This window comes from Cavia porcellus, unplaced genomic scaffold (assembly GCF_034190915.1).
Source record: "Cavia porcellus strain 051 isolate PalLab524CR breed Dunkin Hartley unplaced genomic scaffold, mCavPor4.1 scaffold_16, whole genome shotgun sequence".
Taxonomy (NCBI): domain Eukaryota; kingdom Metazoa; phylum Chordata; class Mammalia; order Rodentia; family Caviidae; genus Cavia; species Cavia porcellus.
In genome coordinates, this window is record NW_026947499.1 from 19,623,274 (window position 1) to 19,642,807 (window position 19,534).

At 54.2% G+C, this 19,534-nt stretch overlaps 2 protein-coding genes across 7 annotated transcripts in view; one reads left to right on the top strand and one right to left on the bottom strand.

The window, feature by feature from the left end:
• Smarcb1 (SWI/SNF related, matrix associated, actin dependent regulator of chromatin, subfamily b, member 1) overlaps nucleotides 1–9,002 on the top strand; it is a 35,315-nt gene extending 26,313 nt beyond the window's left edge. For both annotated transcript variants that reach the window (XM_003477949.5, XM_003477950.5), the window contains exons 7-9: nucleotides 2,129–2,319; nucleotides 8,128–8,259; nucleotides 8,639–9,002. In XM_003477949.5, the coding sequence (XP_003477997.1) occupies nucleotides 2,129–2,319; nucleotides 8,128–8,259; nucleotides 8,639–8,678 (363 nt within the window). In that variant the 3' untranslated portion in view covers nucleotides 8,679–9,002. The remainder of the gene's footprint in view (nucleotides 1–2,128; nucleotides 2,320–8,127; nucleotides 8,260–8,638) is intronic.
• Nucleotides 9,003–11,167: 2,165 nt separating this feature from the next.
• Nucleotides 11,168–17,829, bottom strand: Derl3 (derlin 3). Of its 5 annotated transcripts, none has more exons than XM_063225852.1 (7): nucleotides 17,659–17,829; nucleotides 13,831–13,920; nucleotides 12,922–12,984; nucleotides 12,761–12,834; nucleotides 11,900–12,095; nucleotides 11,490–11,580; nucleotides 11,168–11,393 (listed from the first exon to the last, which is right to left on the bottom strand). In XM_063225852.1, exons 1-7 carry the CDS (start codon nucleotides 17,798–17,800, stop codon nucleotides 11,312–11,314), a joined length of 738 nt encoding a protein of 245 aa, XP_063081922.1. In that variant the 5' UTR covers nucleotides 17,801–17,829; the 3' UTR covers nucleotides 11,168–11,311. The 5 variants fall into 5 exon arrangements, with proteins under 5 accessions (XP_063081922.1, XP_063081921.1, XP_012997331.2 ...); XM_063225851.1 differs by having other exon boundaries at nucleotides 12,922–12,987; XM_013141877.3 differs by lacking the exons at nucleotides 13,831–13,920; nucleotides 17,659–17,829 and adding exons at nucleotides 12,554–12,647; nucleotides 13,286–13,310 and having other exon boundaries at nucleotides 12,922–12,987.
• Nucleotides 17,830–19,534: the final 1,705 nt, after the last annotated feature.

The window sequence follows — 19,534 nt, forward strand, 5'->3', positions numbered from 1 at the left end:
GGATGGGTTTTTGAGGGCTTGTGCCCCCTGTGCCTATCCTTGGAAGACTGTACTTTGGAATAAATGAAAGTGCTGGTGACCAAGTGGCAGTGTGGGCAGCACAGTCCATGAGGCAGGGCAGGCGGCCTGGCGGGTGTGAACAGTGCACCCTGGGTCGGCTGGGTCCTGCTTGCTGGGTTTCCGGCTGTCATCTGCTGCTACACAGTCTCTGTGGCCCGGGGCCGCGTGGTTTACTCTGCATTTGCTTCCTGGTGGGAAACCTTCCTGATTGTGGGTGTGGGGGAATCATAGAGGCAGCAAAGGCCTGAGGGGTAGAGATGGGCTGCAGCCTCTGCCGCCAGGCCCTGGGCATGTGGAGGATGCCCGGCTCCCACCTCAGCTTCCTTCCTCTGCCTGTCAGTGGTGTCATAAGGATTTGTTGATTCCCAGAATAAGTGCCCTGGAGCCCTCGCTGGGGGTTCCTGTTTCTCGGGGGATGACAGAAACGGAAAACAAGTCAGTGGATGACTGAGATGTCTCGGCAAGTCCTAAGTGCTGTGTAGAAACAGGAAAGAGCGTACTGAAAGGAGAAGTGAGCCAGCTTTTTAGTTGTGGTCAGAATGCAGAGAGGAGGCAGATTCTAGTCGAGCATGGTAGTGGCCACGTGCAATCCCAGGACTTTGGGAGGCTGGGCAAGAAGACAGGGAAGATGGTGAGTTCAAGCCCAACTTGGGCAACTTAATACCCTGTCTCAAAATACAAATATTCATTCATTCATTCATTCATTAAATGGCTGAGAATGTAGCTCTGCAAAGACACTGTACCACAAAAGAAAAGAAACAGAAAGATGAAAGAAAGGCTGGCAGGGGCCGGGAGTCTGATCCCTGGTACCAAAAAAAAAAAAAAAAAGAAAGAAAAGAAAAAGGCGGCAAGCAGGCTGGTTCTCCCCAGGCAAAGGGAAGATGATTAGGAATTGGGGTCTCTCTCTCTCTCTCTCTCTCTCTCTCTCTCTCTCTCTCTCTCTCTCTCTCTCTCTCTCTCTCTCTCACCCTGAAAGGAGGTAAAAGTTTCCAGACTTAGTCAGAGCCAGGCTGTTAGAGCAGTTCACTATGCCTCGGCCTGCTGATCTGTGTCATGAAGACCAAGGGACACTCAGGCAGGGATGGAGACTGTAATTCCAGCTCCTTGGGAGGTTGAGGCAAGATGATCACAAATTTGAGGCAAAAGTAGGTAATGTAGCAAGAACCTCTCTGAAAATAAAAATTTAAAAGTGGCAAGGATATATTTCAGTGGTAGAGCACTTACCTAACATGTGAGACCCAAGGTTTGATTCCTGGTGCCCTCTCCTAAAAAATAAGGGACAGTAGTGAATGTTCATGGTGTGCTCACCCAGCAGAACAGTGAACACTACAGTGGGGTGACATCATGGTGAGGGAATAAGCCAGACCCTAAGGGTCCAATCTGTCATTCAGGGATGCCCAGTTCTGGAACAGTCATAACTAATTGAAGGCTGAGGAGCTGCTTGAGGTACAGGCTGTGTTCTCTATGGATCTGGTAGCTGTCCACTTTGGAAAACTCACTAGCTGCATATCTAAGACCTGGGCACTTCTGGCTGTGTGTTACTTGCCAGAAACGACCTGCTGGAAGGTTTTAGAAGAGCCTTGTGGGTCAGTGCTTCTGCTTCCCTCCCTGGGTCACCTGCCACCTTGTGCTGGGTGCCCCTGGCAAGATGACTTCTGAGAGTGCCAAGCTCTAAAGCAAAGATGGCTGATGTTCTGCGGCATGTGAGCTGAACCCTGCCTGGCCAGTCCAGGCACCTAAAAATGGACTGACATAGGCGTGAATGGCAGAAAGGAGGGCACGTCAAACACAGGGAGAAAGGGGGCTGGGAATAGAGGTGAGGTAGAGTCAGGAGCCACTTTACGATGTCCTTGGTGGTGACTGCGCCACGCTCTGAGCCAGAGTCTCTAATGGCAACCCGAGGGTTGGTAGGGTCGGTTCTGATTTATAGCTGGGGAACTAGACGGACAAAAACCAACTCTAGTTGTTCACTTGTGAGCTGTAGGCCGTCTTCACACTCTGATGCCTTGTGTTGTGGGCTCAGGATGGTCCTGCCTGCTCTCATGTGTGGCCTTGGTTCTCGATGCAGCTGAACATCCACGTGGGAAACATCTCCCTGGTGGACCAGTTTGAGTGGGACATGTCGGAGAAGGAGAACTCACCAGAGAAGTTTGCCCTGAAACTGTGCTCCGAGCTGGGCCTGGGTGGGGAGTTTGTCACCACCATCGCATACAGCATCCGGGGGCAACTGAGCTGGCATCAGAAGACCTACGCCTTCAGGTAGGATGGCACATGTGTCAGCCTTCCTCATTCCTCTACCAAACTGCTTTGGGAAAAAGACTTTCTGGCACTCTGATGGCTTGAGACCTTTTTTTAAAATTTTTATTTATTTATTTATTTGAGACAGGGTCTTGATAAGTTCAGACTGGCCTCAAACTCACTATGATCCTCCTTCCTCAGCTTCTCAAGTGCTGGGATTACAGGCAGCTTTGCAACCTTACAGAGCTTCCAGTGACCTGGCCGCAGTCCAGTTGCACCTCTGTCCGCTCCCTGCTTTGTGTCTCAGCAGGGCTTCTCATCACAGACAGGATTGGAGTTAGAGGTGACACATTAGAAGCACTTAGTGGCCTGCCCAGTAAAGACTCAGCACTCTGTTACTATGAACCTGAGGCCTTTAACTCTGCTGTCCCCAGGTCCCAAGTCCTCCTAAGGCAGCCTCCTGTAGCCTCTGCCCTCCATTCTTCACCCTCCATCCTCCACACGGCAGCTCCTCTCCAGTCACCACAGTGCTGTTTTCTCTCTGTGCACTCCTGCCTAGACTGTTCCTGTGTCCTAGCCACCACTCCGCCCTGGGTTTGTCATCTCTTAAAGGCCCTCCCTAACTTGTACAAGAGTACCAGGGAGCCCCCATCAGCTCTTTTGTTCTGGATGTGTCTGTCTGGTTCTTTCAGAGAACATTTGGCAAGTCTGTATGAGCCTGGACACCATAGTGGGTGCTGTGGAAGTGGAGGAGACAGGTCATCCTGATCTCCCCCTGCGGCATCAGGCTACTGCCACTTTCACTCTTCCCAAAAGAGGAACCCTCCAGGCCAGTGGCCTCTCTGTCCTAGGAGAGTCTGAAATGAGAGTCCGAGCTTGTCCACCTCCTCAGGCCTGCAGGAAGGGGAAGCCCCGTGGTTTCTCAGCCTGCTTCTGAGCACCTCTTCTGTTAGGATGGTGTGGCAGGTTGAGGGCACTGCCAAGTATCTTGTGTCATAATAGGACGTTAGAATTGTGCCCTTCAGACTGTCGTCATCCACATTTGTAAGTAGGAGTCCAGACTGAAATGCTATAGCAAGAGCAGACATGACAGTTCATGGAGCTTTTTCATAGATTTGTGTCTCAGCTTGTTTTCCCAGACAGCCCGCGAGGCAGCTTTCTTATGGCTTCCCATAAATCTGACCAAGAGCGAAGGAATGAGGCACACCCACAGGGTGCAAGGCCTCAGGCCTGGGAGACAGCTGAGCCCCTTGGCCCAAACAGCTGCTGTGCTGAGACAGCCTATCGGGCACCTGCTGTGACTCCTCCAATAGCCCTGCTGACCAAGTGGTTGTGCTTCCCAGACTTGGTGTCCAGCGCAGGCCTCTGCATTCCTGGGGGAGCCCTGCCTGTGAGTACAGTCGTGGGGTCCACTCACTCTGTACAGAGCCGAACCTGACAGGCCAAGAACCACCCCAGAATGGCTTCTTTTCTCAGAGTTGACTTGCATCCCATTGGGCAGTGATGCTTTGCAGGTCTTAGCAACATCAGCACTGGGCACCTTCACCCCAGATACCCAACGAGTTGGAAACCTCTTTCTAGACTCACAAGTGTAGGTGGCAGGACTGCTGCTCCCAGTAACCTAGTTTGTGGCAGCCACCAAGGCCATGGTCAGAGCTCCAGAGATAATGCTTTGGGGGCTCTTGGCAGGGCCTCTTGGCATCCTTCCCTCGGTCACCAATGTGCAGTAGCATCCCTTCTCCTTGGAATCCAGGTAACCAGATCCATTAGTCTCAGCTCCTTGCTGAACTCCTAGCTGTCTGCAGTTCTCAGAGTGGCTCTAAGAACAGACTTGTATGGAGCCCTGGTGGTGGCAGGTGAGACACAGACGGATCCCTCCTTTATCTTGGTGACCACTTACTGCATTCCAGACCCGTGTCCCACTGTTATCTCTAGTGCCAAGTGTGTATGTTTCAAATCCTTGGGATTAAAAGGAGTGCCACCCTGTTAGAGACCTGGGCAAACATGTGTCTCCTCCACAGTGGTCTGCCTAAGGGCCCTGAGGGTATTCCAGGCACCTCTAGGCATCAGGGGGGACTGCTTGTGTCTTCCCAGCCTGTCAGGCTTGCTGAAGTCTTCATACAGGGCACAGTGCATCCTGTGTGTCACATCCCAGCTGGGCATCTGGGATGCTCCCCATGGTGGAAGAGGCCTGGCTAGGACAGGATGGGGACTTTTGGGTTGGGGGGCTGGCACCCCCTAAATGTCACAGTCTAGGGAGGCAGACCTCTGACAAGAGAACAGGGACCTCTTAACTGTTCGCCTGGGAGACCACTGTCAGCCCTGCCATGCCCTGTGGGCCCTGCCTTCAGGTTACTACTGAAGCTTTGAACACCAGCCTGGCCTGACGTCAGGTTTTGTTTTTGTAATAGCCTTATTGAGATTACTATTCACAGGCCATGTGATTCACCTATTTAGAGAGCAGTGTCACTGATTTTTAATGTACACACAAGCTGTGCAACTACCACCATAGTCAATTTTAGAACACCCTAAAAGGAAGCACCACATCCTTCTTCCCCTCACCCACAGATCTCCCAGCACTAGGCAGACACTGCTTAGTGTCAGTCTTTACCAATACAGGACTCATAAAACGAATGGAATTTTATGCTCTGTGGTCTTTTATGACTGGCTATGTTCTTAGCATAATGTTTTCAAGGATCACTGGTGTTGTACCATATTAAAACCTCATTTGTTTTTATGGATACATAGTATTTCATTGTATGGATATACCACATTTTATTTATTGATTCCTCAGTTGATTGACTTGGGTTCTTAATACTTTTTAGCTGAGGGGATAATCCTAAAGACATTTGTGTGTAAATTTGTTGTTTGGCCATCTGTCTCTACTCCTCTTGGATTTATACACACAAATGGGACTGCCAGATTGTGTGGTAGTTCAGTGTTGTGTAGGATTGCCACTGTTTAACAAAGCAGCTGCATTTCGTATTCGCCCAGCAGTGTCAGGGTTCCAGTTTCTCTAAGTCCTGACCAGCACATAGCCTCATGGGTAACTGTAATTTGGAGTTGTATTTCCCAAATGACTAATGATAATCGGGTTTTATGTTTTGTTTTGTTGTTTTGGTTTTTTGGGTTTTGGCAGTACTGGTGATTAATCCTGAGGCTGTGCGCATACCAGCATGTGCCTCACCACTGAGCTGTATCCCCAGCCCATTTCATTTTTCTTTTGAGACAGGGTCTCTCTAACTTGACTAGGGTCACCTTGAACTTGCAGTCCTTCTGCCTCAGTCCATTAAATAGCTGAGATTACAGGAGTGTGCCTCCACACTGGTGCCACTTCGCCTTCTACACAGTGTCCTTTATAGAAGTTTTCATTTTAATGTAGTCGTTTATTTTTTAGTTTATTACTGGCACTTTTGGTGTCATGTCTGATAAACCATTGCTTAATCCCGGCACTTGGCTCAGTACTGTGTTGAAAAGAGTGCACTTTTCCCTAGTGAGTGGACCCAGCTTTCTTGTCTAAAATGGGCTGGTCCTGGAGGCCTGGGAGGTGTTGACTGCAAACATCAGGATGGTGTAGAATATCCTTGGGCAGCTCATTATTAGTGTGGGGCTAATAATGCTTTTCAACTTGCCTGTTATGTGAAGTCACAAAAGTGAGATCACATTGGAAATAAATGTGAAGCTACCATACCAGCATCAGTTCTACTGTCATACCAGGCAGGACCCTTCCTGCCTGGGTATCTGACATTCCAGGATGGTAGGAGTGTCTGGGGTCTCTGACAGCTTCAGAGCCTGTAAGTCACAGTTCTGTCAGAGTGGGAGCACACCGGCCTCCATGGCTAAGACTTCCTGGGCTCAGGTCAGTGCCTTTCATGTCCTCCGAAAGCTGAGCAGGCACAGGCTAGTGTTGGTTCCTGGCCTGTCCTCACATAGTTGGCTTAAGTAGTTCTTATTTTAGAACAAAGACACTGGAGTGGAATCTTCCCAGAGTCAAAAGGGAGGTAAACAAAGGGGCCTCCAGGCCTGCTGGCTCCTGTTTAAATTCAGAGGAAAACATGTTTTGCTTCTCTCCGTGTGGGCTTGGGGTCTGTGGCTGGGCCATTCCTGGATTGCCAAACTGAGCTGCTGAGGAAGAGTCATCCCTAGGGGAGCACAGGGGTAGGAGCTGCTAGGTCTTTGGCTTCTGAGTCACCAGCATACGCTTGGACTTCGGGCCTCATGGGTCCTGTGGGAGTGTAAGTGGTAGGCTGAGGTTCAGCATCAAGCAGTCAGGCCTCCTTCCACCAAGAAGCCAAGGGAGCTCTGGTCTTCAATGTTGGCTTCATCTATCACCCTGGCCTTGACCAGGGCTCAGGTCCCTGAGACCCCAAGGCTAAACAGGGCTCAGCTCTTAGGCCAGAAAAAGCCGTTAGATGCCAGTGCAGGGCATGTGTGATGTAGAGCTGAGTGAGACTGTTGTCCAGCTTGGGATGACACTTCTGTTCAGCCAGTTAGTCCCATAACCTGGAGGGAGGCTATGCAAATGGTTATCTGGCTCCTAGGAAGCGTTCTCAATGGCTGGATGTCAGATCCTTTGATAATAATAATCTAGCATATGGAAGGTCCTAGGTTTGATCTTTAGCATCACAGAGAGATTAATTTTTTAAAAAAATGAACAGTTCTCCAAGAACCCCTGACAGCAATAAATATTCCATATTCTAAAGAAAAACTCAGGAAACCCAGCCAGAGACAAGTCCTCCTTTACCCCATCAGTGTCTACTACGTACCTCTTGGAGACCTAGTCTGTGCTCCCAGAGCTGATGAGGTGCTTGCTGCAAGATGACAGGCAGCAAATGGGCACAGACGGCTAGAGCTCTGGTGGAGCTGGGAGGCCTTCTGGGAACTGGGCCCCAAGAGAACTGGGCTCCAACCTGCCCAGCTGGAGGAGAAAAGGACCATGGGAGGCTGGAGTGGTGACAGTGGGACAGGACAGGGTCATAGTGAGGACGCTGCTGTGAGGCTGTCAGGCCAGGAGTTTAGTGCATCATATGGAAACCTCCTTAGCCTTGTGTTACAAACTTGGAAATCATGACCCAGAGAGGCAGTGGCTCAGCCATACCTCTTCCTGGCATTTCTGTGTGTGCCCCCTGTGCCCTCACAGCCTTTGCGCATGCTGGCTCACTCCCATGGCTGTATTCATGTGGCCAGAGGTGGTCACAGACGGCTGCTTGGGGTGGACTGACTGGAATGTTCAGTGAGGAGTTGATCCAGGGGTGTAATTTCTTGGTCTGCCTCTGTGCATGCCAGCTATGTGTTGTTGAGCAAATAGGCCAGTTTTTGTGGGGTTCTGTGGGGACCCATGAAGTAGCCTGAGGGATGTCCATATCTGTAGGGCAGATTCCTTCTTTCCCCCTTCATGCTGTCTCCTTCATCAGTAGGTCTTGATGGGTGAGTGGGGCAGACAGGCCTCTGCCTCCTGGCTATGCTCCAGTGACAAGTGGCCTGGCCCTACCACGCTGTTGTGTCAGGGGAACCACCTCCATAACCAACGCCAACCCCCCTCCCAGTCTCCCAGACAGAGTGACGCTAAAGGCAGCAGACAAAGGGCCTGTTGAAAGTGCTTTGAACTGTCACTGAGAGAGAAGTCCTGGTCTCTGGCAGCTCCCTTGAGGCTCAGGTGACAGCAGCATCCCCCAGCTGCCCTGTCCCTAAGGCTGCTATGAAAGGCTGCAGCAGAGATGAGGAGGGAATGGGGAAGGAGCTGGGCCTTTCCACCATGCCTGCCCTTGCTGGGGTGGGGGAGCTCTGGTGACTTCACAGCTGCTGCTCTCTCCATGCCGCCTCCTCCAGTGAGAACCCTCTGCCCACGGTGGAGATTGCTATCCGGAACACAGGCGATGCTGACCAGTGGTGCCCACTGCTGGAGACACTGACTGATGCTGAGATGGAGAAGAAGATCCGAGACCAGGACAGAAACACAAGGTACCCCAGCCCTGGATCTTGGCTTGGCCCATAGGCACCCATCTTCCCCAGACAAGAGTAGGACCGTCTTTCCCCAGTGACAGGGGACTAGGGAGGAACCTGCTTTGCCAAAGGCAGGCTGCTGGGCGATAAGGCCTTACCTGGCCCCCAGGGTGGGTTTCCCTATAGAGAACAAGAGGTCTTCCAGTCATGTCTGACAATAGCCCAGAGCAGGGTCAAGGGTCCTGGAACAATGGGCAGAGGTGGCCTTGCTGGGTTGGGGCTGGGTTGGGGCTGGGGGGGACACCTGGCTGCTCTGAGGAGCCCTGGAGAAGGGCAGCTTCCCAGGCCTGGGTCTGGCCTTAGCTGACTTCCCCTACCCCCCCTTGCCTTCTTCCAGGCGGATGAGGCGTCTCGCCAACACTGCTCCAGCCTGGTGACCAGCCCATCAGTGCTCGGCTCTCATGGAGCATCTCAAAGATTGGAGGACTCCTTCCTCTTCTGGCAAGAAAATAGGCAAGGGGACAGCTCAGTGCCACTCTGAGGAATGGGGGAGGGGTGAAGGGCATTGGGGCACCTCCAGATTGCCCTCCTCTAAAACACATTCCATTTGCTCTGCCCCAATCCTGTCCCCCTACTCCTAGCACCCTCCCCAAGTGTCTGGGGTCAGGAAAAAGCCTCATTTCGTTGTGTTTTGTTTTTGTATAGGAGCCCCAGGCAGGGCTAGCAATACTTTTTAAATAAAAAGCAACAGGTCATGCTCAGTTTCTTGAGTGTGATGGCGCAAAAATAATGGGAGAGGACAGGAATGGTGGTTAACATCTATATAACCCCAGTTACTGAGGAAACTGAAGCAAGAGAGTCAAAAATTCAGGGCCAGCCTTGGCAACCTAGCAAAACTCTGTCCCAAGATAAAAAATGAGGAGTTGGGGATGTTGCTCAGTAGTATAGTGCCCCTGGGTTTGTTCCCCAGAACTGGGCAGGGGCAGGTAGGTGAGTTCAGCTGAGCTAGATCTGGCTGGGGCTGCTGTGCCCTCACCCTTCTCTGCCTCACCTTACCGCCCAGATGGGTAGGTGGTGATTAAGAGGTTCCCATCAGCCACCCCAGCAGGGGTCCTAAAGCAGAGCCCCATCCTTGCTTTTCCTTGGGCCTTCCAGCTGGCCACCTGTCCTAGCAAGTACCTGAAGAGGAGAAAGGAAGTAGCCAAAAGGCTCACAACAGGAGCCCACCTGCCTTTCAGTGACAGCTTTTTCTGTCCCTTCACCTGGGCACAGGGCCGATCTGCCAACTCTTATCCTGTCCCTAGGATGCCTTGCTACATCCAGATAAACGCCACCAGCCAGGGGCCTTGCAGAGGGCCTGGTGCTGGGTGGGCACTGCCTGGATGCAGGAAGGCCTGCCCCAGCTCCAGCAGCCCACACAAAATATGGTGATGGGTCTCATCGCCACTTGTGGCCCAGGCCAGCTGCTCCCTCCCAAAAGCCTGTTGTGAAGAAAATCAAAGCAGCCCTTCGCTGGCTTTTGGGGTTGCTATAGTATGCAGAGAGAAAGCTGAGTGCCTGGCTCCTTCCCAGTTATGCTTCTGATGAGCTTGTTGTCACCTGTGTTCCTGTTTGTAATGCAGAAATGTGTATACTTTGAAGATTGGACTTAGGCTCCTTGAAGGTGGCATATGTGGGTTTCTTTACTGAGCCAAAAAGTGCTTGGTAAACTGGGCACACACACAGCTCTTCTTCATGAAGACAGTGGTCCACACCCTTACCACTAGGCTGGTGCCACTCTTGGCTGCTGGCAGGGCCAAGTCAGAGACCTCTTTCTCCAGGGGCATGTGACAAGGACACTGTGACGTGGCTTCCTTCTTGAGTCCATGTGGGGGCAGGGGTGGGGCTCTTGGTTGCCAGGCTGTAGGCAGCCTGCTGTTGTGTGTCTAAGACTGTGACTGTTTCCAGGAAATGTGGTCTCAGGCCCTCTGCCTGTCAGAGTGGAACTCTCCAGAGGCCTACAGCAAAGAGATAGCCAGACTTTCCGGAAAGACCCTAAGCAACAGGGACGATTCCAGGCCCACTGGCTTTGGGAATGAATGAGCTCTGTTGCTAAGGGGTTTGCTTCATCTATGAGGCAGGTGGCAGCCCTGTGCTGTAGTTGGTAGGACACTGCCCAGTCCCTGCCTGCTTCTGTGCCCTGGAAGTACTGCCCACCTGCAGTGAAGTTGCTGCTTTACCAGGTTTCACTACAACACAAGGTCAGACTCTCAGAGAATGTTGTTACCATAAAAATGACAAGCTGTGGCTGTGGAGCCCCAGTGCCACTGAGCATCCAGGAAGCCACAGTGTGAACAGGTCTAGAGCAATAAGGAAGGCTGACCACAAATAATACCCATTTTCCGAGGAGGAGGAAAAGGCTCCTCAGCTTAAATGGCAGGAACAGCTCTCCAGACATAGGCCTGCTAAGGCAAAACATCTTGAGCCTCTGGGGTTAGACAGAACAGAGGACCCAGTTCCAGCTCTACTGTGCTCTGACTTCATGCTCTGAGCTCAGGTTACCAGCTGGAAAATGAAGCAGAGGCCCATTTGTTAAGGTTGTTGATGAGGACAGGCGAGGTGAGCTGGGAATCAACCACAGGAAGGGGCATCTCTAGAATGGGCTCAGTCCTGGCCCCAACTGCTGAGCTATGACCAACCCCTTTGTTGAATGCCAGGTAACAGAGGCCGAGGGGTGGGAATGCCTGCCCCTAGGCACTGGCAGGACTAGAGTAAAAACTCTTTCAAGTCTGTCATTTGTGAGCTCAGAGCCCTGCCTGGCATCCATGGGCAGCTTCTTTGCCCTCTCTGGGCCTCCCTGATCACCTGCAGTGGGCTAAGGGCATGCTGGGCAAAGGGGCAGACATAGAAGGGCATGGAAGGTGTGGTGGCCAAAATGGGGAGCCAGTTGTGGGCCCAGAGGGTACAGGTGACTGTTTATTTGGATGGGCTCTTGCATGGGCCCACCCTCCAGGATAGATTGGTCTGCTGTAAGAAAGAGCAGGGAGAACTGGAGTCTGCTGGAAGCTTGGGGTGCTGGCCCAAGGCAGGCTCACTGCAAGGGTGGCAGGTGGGGCCCCTCAGGAAGGGGCAGGTAATTGGGGTCCTCCTCAGGATTGTCCAGTAGCAGCTTCCTGTCAGAAGGGAGGCACACTGAGCTGAGGCCAGCACGGAGCCTCATTCATAAAGAGTCACCTGAGGGAAGGGTCGCTGTCATCTCCCACACTCACAGGAAGCCAGGGGTTAGCAGCAGTCTCTTGCCTCCAGGCTGGTTGGGGAAAACATCCTCTAGGAAGTAGTAGATGTGACCCACAGCAATCCCTGTGAGACAGTAACACACTGCCACCCTGCACAGTCCCAGATAACTCCAGGGCTGAACGACAGGCCGGAAGCAGGTAGGTCTTGGGAAGGCCCAGGGAACACTGGGGAGCTGGAGCCTGCCTGTGCATCCCACCCCCACAGGGCCCACTTGGGCACTGGCAGATGAGCTCCACAGATGCAAATCCTGTGTACCAGCTAGCTGGCTGGTGTGGGGCTGGGCCAACAGGAAGAGGGGTGAGGAGGCAGATAAGAGGGCCCTGGGGCATAGGCCCTAGGGAGAGGATCAGCCCGGGAGGGTGGGAAGGACAGGCAAGCTCACCCAGCAAGTCCACGATGATGGAGTTGCCCAACAGCAGTGAGAAGCCCATGAGTGCCCAGGGCAGGAATGGTGCCTGGAAGGTGAGGAGGCCAAAGAAGTTGACTCTCACCTGAGGGCTCCGGCGGCTCCACACATACACCAACATGGCCATGAGCGCCTGACCCAGGAAGAACAGGCTGCCCAGGAGCCCCAGCAGCTGGGCAGGAGTCAAGGCGTCATGGTGCAGGTCTCAGCCGTGCCTATGGCCTCTCAGACTTGCTAAGCCCCTGGCATCCTTCCAGTGGTCCACTTCCCTTACGGTGTGGTCCATCCATCCAGATGAGCCCTCCTGCACTTGGTCTTCAGGTCCATGAAATCTGCCCTGTACACCTATCCTTTCCATCCTAGGCTCCAACCACTGCTGGTCCCTGTCAGTTTGTCCTGGTTATTGGCACCGAAGGCTCAGTGCCCCAGGAGCCCCACCTGGCTCTCCTGTACATTTCCCTGTTATATTTTGCACACAACGTTGAAGATCTGTCCCTGGCCCCAGGAGCTGAGAGCAGAATAGCTGCTCAGTACAGCCTAAGCCCCCCCATCTCAAGCCTCAGGGACACCCCTCATGCCTGACTCTGAGGAACCATGGCCTAAGGTTCCTGAGCAAGAGTGGAAGGATACTGTCATAAGGATGCCCCCGAAGAGAAACATAAAGACAAAGTCGGCTTTGCGTCCGCGGAAGGAGCCCTCCTCCAGCATTCGGCAGTAGCGGAACCTGCAGCGATAGTATAGGAAGTGCCGTCCTGCTGGGGCCTCAGTTTCCCCGTTTCCAGCCGCTCCCAGCTTTGTGCGCCCCTCCCCCGCCCGAGTCCACGCGACGCAGGATACACGAAGAGCATGTTGAAGAAGAAGCTGAATCCCAGAGGCCCGAAAAAGAGGAAGTTGGTGACCAGCCTCCAGATCTGCAGGGGTGGGGGAGACAACAGGCGATGGTCAGGTGCGGGACCTGAAGGGTCGGCTCACAAGGGGTGGGGGGCGGGCAGCCTCACCTGGAACTTCCGGAACACGAGGTGCGGGTTGAAGTAGAGCTGAAAGGGGCTGAGGAGTTCCAGCTGCTGTGGAACCAGAGCCGCGTCAGGGGCTGGCCCCAGCACGTACGCTTAACCCCGGCGACCCCCGCTAATGCCTTCTACCCCTTCAGGGACTGTAACCCCTGCCCGGCCCGCTCACCACGGCAGCTGTGGTGAGGACGCAGGCTGCCGTGTAGGCTCGCGTCACCGCCGGCACCTGCAGGAACTCGGCCGCCAGTCCCTGCCACGCCATTGAACCTACTCAGGCACGCTGCCCCAGATCTGCCAACTCTACAGCCCCCTTGCGAGCCCCCAGATCTCCAAGCCCCGCCTTACTCCCTACTTTGGCCAGTCTGCGTTCGAGGCGGGGAGCGCAAGGGCTCCAGGGAGGGCCCCTGGGCTCAGTAAGCCAATGAGAAGAGGAAAAGGGAAGTCGGGGGCGGGAAGGGGAAACGGGCGGGTTGCGAAGGCTGGCCAATTGGCAAGCCCCACGAGTCAGCACGTGGCGGTTGTTGTGCCTGCGGTGCCGGCGCGGGAGTACAGGCGGCCAGTGAGGAACTGTCCTGTCTAGAAAAGGGCAAATAGCAAGCACCCACGAGGCCACCAAGGCGACCAGGGCTAGGACTACCGCAGTAGTGGAGTAAAGACCGGAGCCAGGTGCTGCAAAGCCGGAAAACTGCAGGATCACAAGGGGCGCGCGCGGGGGAGGGGGGCGCACCGGGAGCAGGGCCACGGGGCGGGCTCGGAGTGTGGTTGCTGTCCATTTCCCTCAGCACTCTGACACTTGGGCGCGGCCTTCCCGCTGAGAACCACTCCTGTTCCCATAGCGAATGAGGCGCTTGGGAGAGGGCCCAGATCCCCTAGACACCCTGGTCCCGCTCACCGTACCAGCCCTTATCTTTGGTGTTCTGGGGTCTCCGCTGAGCCAGGGTTCCACATGGAGTCTTGCAACCTCATATGGGACTTGAGGGTTTGAGGCTGCTTGGAGAAGGGCATCAGTACTTGTTGGAAGAGAGAACTCCATCCATCCATCCATTCATTCAAGAAAGAAAGAAACCATTTACTTAACACTTGTGTGTTGTGGGAAGGCAACGATTAGGGCCTACCGGCAGATGAACAAACAAGATATAAATATTCAGCCTTCACAGGATGAAATCTTAAACATGCTCCAACGTGGATGAACCATGAAGACAAGATGCTAAGTGAAATAAACCAGTCCCCCAAAGACAAATACTGTAGGATTCTCTTATATGAGAAAGGAAATGGGAAGCTATCATTTCATGGGTGCGGAATTTCAGTTTGGGAACATGAAAAAGTTCTGGAGCTGGACAGGGGTGATGATTGTATATAAGAATATGAAGTTCCTTCACACCACTGAGCTGCACACCTAAAAATGGTCTGGACCACCTTTATGTATAATCCTGCAACTTTTTAAAAAGATTTCTGTGTCTCCTCTGAGGACAGTAGACTGCCAGAGGAATCGCTGAGCAAAGAGACAATGATGCCTTGGGCTGTCCTTCGGGGGTACAATGTAGGCCTGGTGGTAGACTGGCCACAAGCTGAGAATGGCTGTGGGAGGAACCTAGCCGAAGTGGGAGATGTTGGTGGCCATTACAGAGTTGGAGAACACTTAGGAGAAGGTAGGAGGAATAAAAAATCCTGTTACGTTCTCATTGGCTTTGAAGCACCTGTGACATCTGCACAAAACTCCATGTGTGGAGAGGGAAGAGGACAGGGCTGAGAGGCCCCCTGGGGTGTCAGCGGTGGACAAGTGGCAATTTCAGCTTGAGCCTGCTGCCAAAGGCATGCGAGTAGACAGGCGAAAGAAGGCAGGTCCAGGCAGTGACTGTCTGTGGTCAGGGAGAAAAGACAAACCCAGCCGAGAGCTGGTGGGCCCAGGAGCTGAGCCCAGAAAAGACCTCAAGAAAAAGCAGGGCAGTGAGAAGCCCAGGCAGAGACGTGGCCTGGAAAGAGACTGTGAGACTCATCTATGCCAAGGTCCCTGGGAAAGGAAGCAACCACAAAGATGTGCCTTGGCCATCAGTGTGGACATGAGGGTGTTCTGCACAGTCCCCCGAGCAGACCGAAGCTGGCCCTGGAGGGAGAAATGGTTGAGAACGCCGTCTAAGGAAGATGCCAAGAGCCCCCCAAGTGTGCAGAGTAGAGTCCCCTGAGGACCAGTGCCTGATGAGGGTGGGTCCAGGAGACCCTGCTCTGGAAGGAGGTCGATGGTGGGGAGCACTGAAGAAAGGCAGTGGGCATTTGATTTGTGGCTCCCCAAGGCAACAGAGGTTGGATGCAGTGCGCAGAGTGGGGGCTGGGCAGGCTGAGGGGGCCTCCGTGAAGGGCCTTGGTTTTCCAGTGAAGCAGCCAAAGGTCATGTTGGAGGTGGGCCAGGGAGAGCAGATCCCACCCGGGCAGTGTGAGGGGAGCCGGGGCCTCTGACGGCTGCCGCCAGGGCAGGCGCCACCACTAGTAAAGGGGCCTACAGAGGGAGGTCAGGTTTCACGAGGGTCTGGGGAAGGGGAGTATTCCGTCTTCAGGTACCCAGCCCGGGCAGGCCTCCCTCCCCGCAGGGTCAGGTCAGGGCTCACAGGAGGGGCTGTCATTCTTCTGTCTCCTTGTGTTTGGGGGCTGATAAGTTGGGCGCCTGAATTAAGATGGGGCTCCTGGATAGGGAGCCCCCAGAAGCACATTCTTGGGAGGCAGGGAGCCCCTGGCTGGTGGGAGCAGCCAGGCTGGATGGGAGGAAGCCCAGCCCCAGTGGGCAGCAGCTGGGCCCCACTACAGATGCTCGCTTTCAGCATCCTGGGTATCCTCAGATGGGGAAACTGAGGCTTGGTGAGAGGCAGAGCAGGGCCTGGGAAAGGTCTCCATCTCCAGGGCTGCCCAGTCTCAGGCCCAGGATGGGCTACTCTGAAGATAGTGTGTCCCTGAAGATACTAGACCCTGGGGGGTGGGGGAGGCTCCTCTAGGCAGTTATTTATGGAGAGAAGCTCTGGGCACCTCAAATTCCAGGGGCCTTGAGACGTGGGCACTGCTGGCAGTGTAACACCTCATGGTGACTGGATGCCTTCTGTACTGAGGACTGCACAGGAGAAGGCTCTGGGGTCCCTTGGCAAGATAGCCATGAGCTCTGCTCTTCACACCAGCTCCCTGGCTTTGTGACTGTCCCTATTGCTAAGCAGGGAACACTGGGATCCCCAGATCTGATGGCCCCGGATGAACCCTAAATCTTCTGCCCAGGCTCTGCCAGTGCTGATGAGCAGGCGCTGCATGCCCGCCCAGCTGCCGCCTCCTCACAGCTGCTCACACAGGGACGGACCCTCCGCAGCCCCTGGTGACCACACAGAGACCTCAAGTTGCCCCTGCACCTCCACCTCTGTGGCTCGCTGGATGCTCCCATGGGACTCTAGACCCTTACTCCTCCCCATCACCCCACACCACCTCTTATTTAGGCCTCAGCTTTTTTCCTCTGGGTCTGCAACAGCTCTCTGGATTTTTCATTTATTCTTTTTTTTTTTTTTTTTTTTTGTCCCAGCAACCTAGAGAGGAAGGGCAGATATGCCCCCTACTCCAGGAAGCCCTCCTTGATCCCCCCAAAGACTAGAGCTCACCTATCTTCCTTTAGGCTCCTAATCACTTAACTTTCAAAAGTATTTTATTCCTATAGCTGTCTGTGTCATTGGCAACAAACCACAAAAATCAGAAACAAAGGGGCTGGGGATTTAGCTCAGCGGCATAAGCGCCTGCCTTGCAAGCAGGTGGTCGTGAGTTCGATCCCTGGTACCGATAAAAATGAAAAAGACAAAAAAAAAAAAATCAGAAACAAGATGAATGTTTGCCCCTCTTGGAGCTCTTGATGACACATTGTACCATTTGCTGGCCCTGAACACTTGTCTTTCTGTTTGGGGCCCTTTCCTGGGGGGCTGCGAGCATCCGGCACATGGATTCCACCAACCATGGTAGGTAGGTGGGCCTCCCCTGCAGCTCTAGCCACCCCCTCCCAGAGCAGCTGTGTCCCCGCTGGCCCTTCCTGTCTGGGCCATGGGGTATTTTTAGCACCAAATCCGGAACGCACACCACAGCAGCTGCTCTTGGCCAAAGTGCAAGAAAAACAAATCACACAGGTGGACTGTGTCGGATCGGGGCTGCAGAGGGGACTACCTGCCCTTGGCACTTCTGATCCTAGCAAAATCCAGATGTTTCAAGAATGAGCTGGCCTCTGGGAAAATGAGGAAGGAGTAGGTGGAGTCAGGCAAGGGAAGAGTCTTTCTAGTCAGCCTGAGGTGGGGGGAGTCAGTTCAAAGGCCCTGAGGTAAGTTGGAGGACAGAGAAGATGAGAGATGGCCTGGGATGAGGAGAAGGAAGAGGTGGAGGAGCAGGAGGAAGAGGAGTTGTTGCATGTCATGTGAAGCAGAAAGGAGGCCAGGCAGAGCTCTGTCCACTGTGGTCTCTGTCTTAGGGACATGGGGAACCTTGGGAGGGTTTTCAGTATGAAAGTAGGGTCGACCAGATGGCTGCTTTTTTGGAGGAGGAAAGATTAGAGTGAAAACAGTTGTCCGGGCAGAGAAGGAGAGCAGGTCCCGCACACTGGCAGCCAGTGTGCAGCCGGCAGGCATCCCTGCCCCTGGTGATAGGGCGGGTACCTGTGGGAGCCCAGGGAGGGAGGTGAGGCACAGACAGACAATGGGTTACAGAGTCAAAGCCACTGACCTTTGTCAGCACTTGGCAGTGGGTGCGAGGTCAGGAGGGCTGGACAATGTCCAGGCTCCAGTGAGCTCCCACGCCGGGCAGACATGCAGGTGAAGACACAGTTTGAGAGGTTCCGCCATTGGACTGTTTTGGAGAGGCCCATCTCAGCCGCACAGCCCACTCCTCCCAGCTCTGAGGCCCTGCAGCCCTGTCACACCTGTAGTTGGGCTCCACCCCTGGGGTCTGTGGAGTGCAGAGCTCAGGCTGCATTTTGGTAACCACAAAGATGCATTAAGCAGGAGCCACGAAGTCCAGAGCTGGCTCTGCAGCTTCAGGGCAGCAATGGGACCTGCCTCTCCCTGTTTCCTCTGGGCCTCGGTGTCCCCTTCTGTGAAATGGGCAGGCTAGGAAGGTCAGAAATTTCCAGGCAGGAGCCTCTGCTGGCCCCCACTGCAGGCCAGCCCCTGCCCTCAAAAACATATGCTCGTGGGTGGTATCCCCTAAGGAAAGATCTTTGGGGTGCCTGTCTCTCCCAGCCTTGTCCCTTGCTGTCTTTTGTCCAGGGTTGCCTGGAGCCTGGGGTCAGGAATGTCCATAGTGGCCACTCCTGTCCCTGAGGAGCTCTGTGAAGACCCTGAACCTTACAACCAGCGGGAAGAAGAGACCACACCAGTGAACAGTTCATGGAGAGTCATGGGCCAGGCCACTAGTGAGGATGGTGGTGGAACGGGAAGAGGCCAGGCCAGGCCAGGCACGGAATGGGCAAAGCAAGGGTGCAGGAGCCAACAGCTGCTCAGAGTTCCTGAGTCAGACTACATCACATTTCAACAAACGCAAGTGTCACCACCTGCAGATGAAGTGGGTTGCATTTCAGATGAAACAGGCTCAGAGAGATTAAGGAACATGTCTGAGGACACACAGCCAAAGAGGCAGCAAGACAGCAAAGCACCGGTTCTGGCTTTGCCACTGCTGGGGCACAGGGGAACAAGGGCCATTGCCCACCTGTGTCCTTGAGGGCCACCAAGCAGCTAATGCTGCGTGGCTTCAGATCATTCTCTAGCCATGACTTGGAGGAGAAACCTCTTTGTAACCTCGGAGTGTCTCAGACGCAAGGCTCCGCCCCGCCCCCAGCTGAGTGCCTTGGCTGGGCCTGTGGCTTCCTGTCTGTGCCTCCCTTCCACTGTCTCTGACCCTCTGTGGCCCAGGAGACGGTGCCTGCCCAGCCCCCAGCTGGGGCTGACTTGAGCCTGTCCTTAGCAATTGCCAGGAATTCCCACTTCCTGCTGTGGCTGCTGCTGGAATGTCAAAGCTACCTCCTGCCTGCCGCCAGGACTGGGGGTGGTGGTGTCCCCTGCCTCTGTTATTTTGGGGCTCCGTGCTGCAGGCTGTGTTTTGGGAGAAGCAGATTATCTACTTGGCAGAGTCAGCCAAGGAGAGGCTCCGTTCCCAGATGCAGACCTGGGGTTCAGCTGCATGGCCCAAGGGTGCTGATATGGAGCCTGTTGTCTCTCATAGGCTGCCCAGTGCATGGCCTGAGTGTCAAGTGCTGCTGGCTTGTGGCCTGACAGGGCCCTGTAGGGACAAGGGCCACCCCTGTAGGAGCTCCTGTTCAGGAAGTGAGTCAGAGCTGTGGGTGAATGGAAAGAGAGACCAGGGCTCCCCCCACGTCCCACCTGGCGTGCACCCACTGACACCCTGCCAAGCAGCCAGGCCTGTTCACCGACATCCCGAGCGTTGCTCACCCCTTAACAGGGGAGGCTCCTACTCACGGGCTGTGATGAGAGCCCAAGTGTTGTCTTCCCATGGGGACACCACCATTATCCTTGTCTCCATGTGTTCCTCAAACAGTCTTAGCCATTTCCCTGCAGGAGGTCCTGGGGGGCCCCTAAGTGCCATG

What these genes read in the sequence shown, in the direction of transcription:
- Derl3 (XM_063225851.1), bottom strand. Translation starts at nt 17,800, where the DNA reads ATGGGCCTCTCCAAAACAGTCCAATGGCGGAACCTCTCAAACTGTGTC. An exon ending in AACACCAAAGATAAGGGCTG is followed by an intron (nt 12,988 to 13,830) that starts GTACGGTGAGCG and finishes CTGGTTCCACAG; the next exon opens with CAGCTGGAACTCCTCAGCCC. An exon ending in CATCATCGTGGACTTGCTGG is followed by an intron (nt 11,581 to 11,899) that starts GTGAGCTTGCCT and finishes ACTGTCTCACAG; the next exon opens with GGATTGCTGTGGGTCACATC.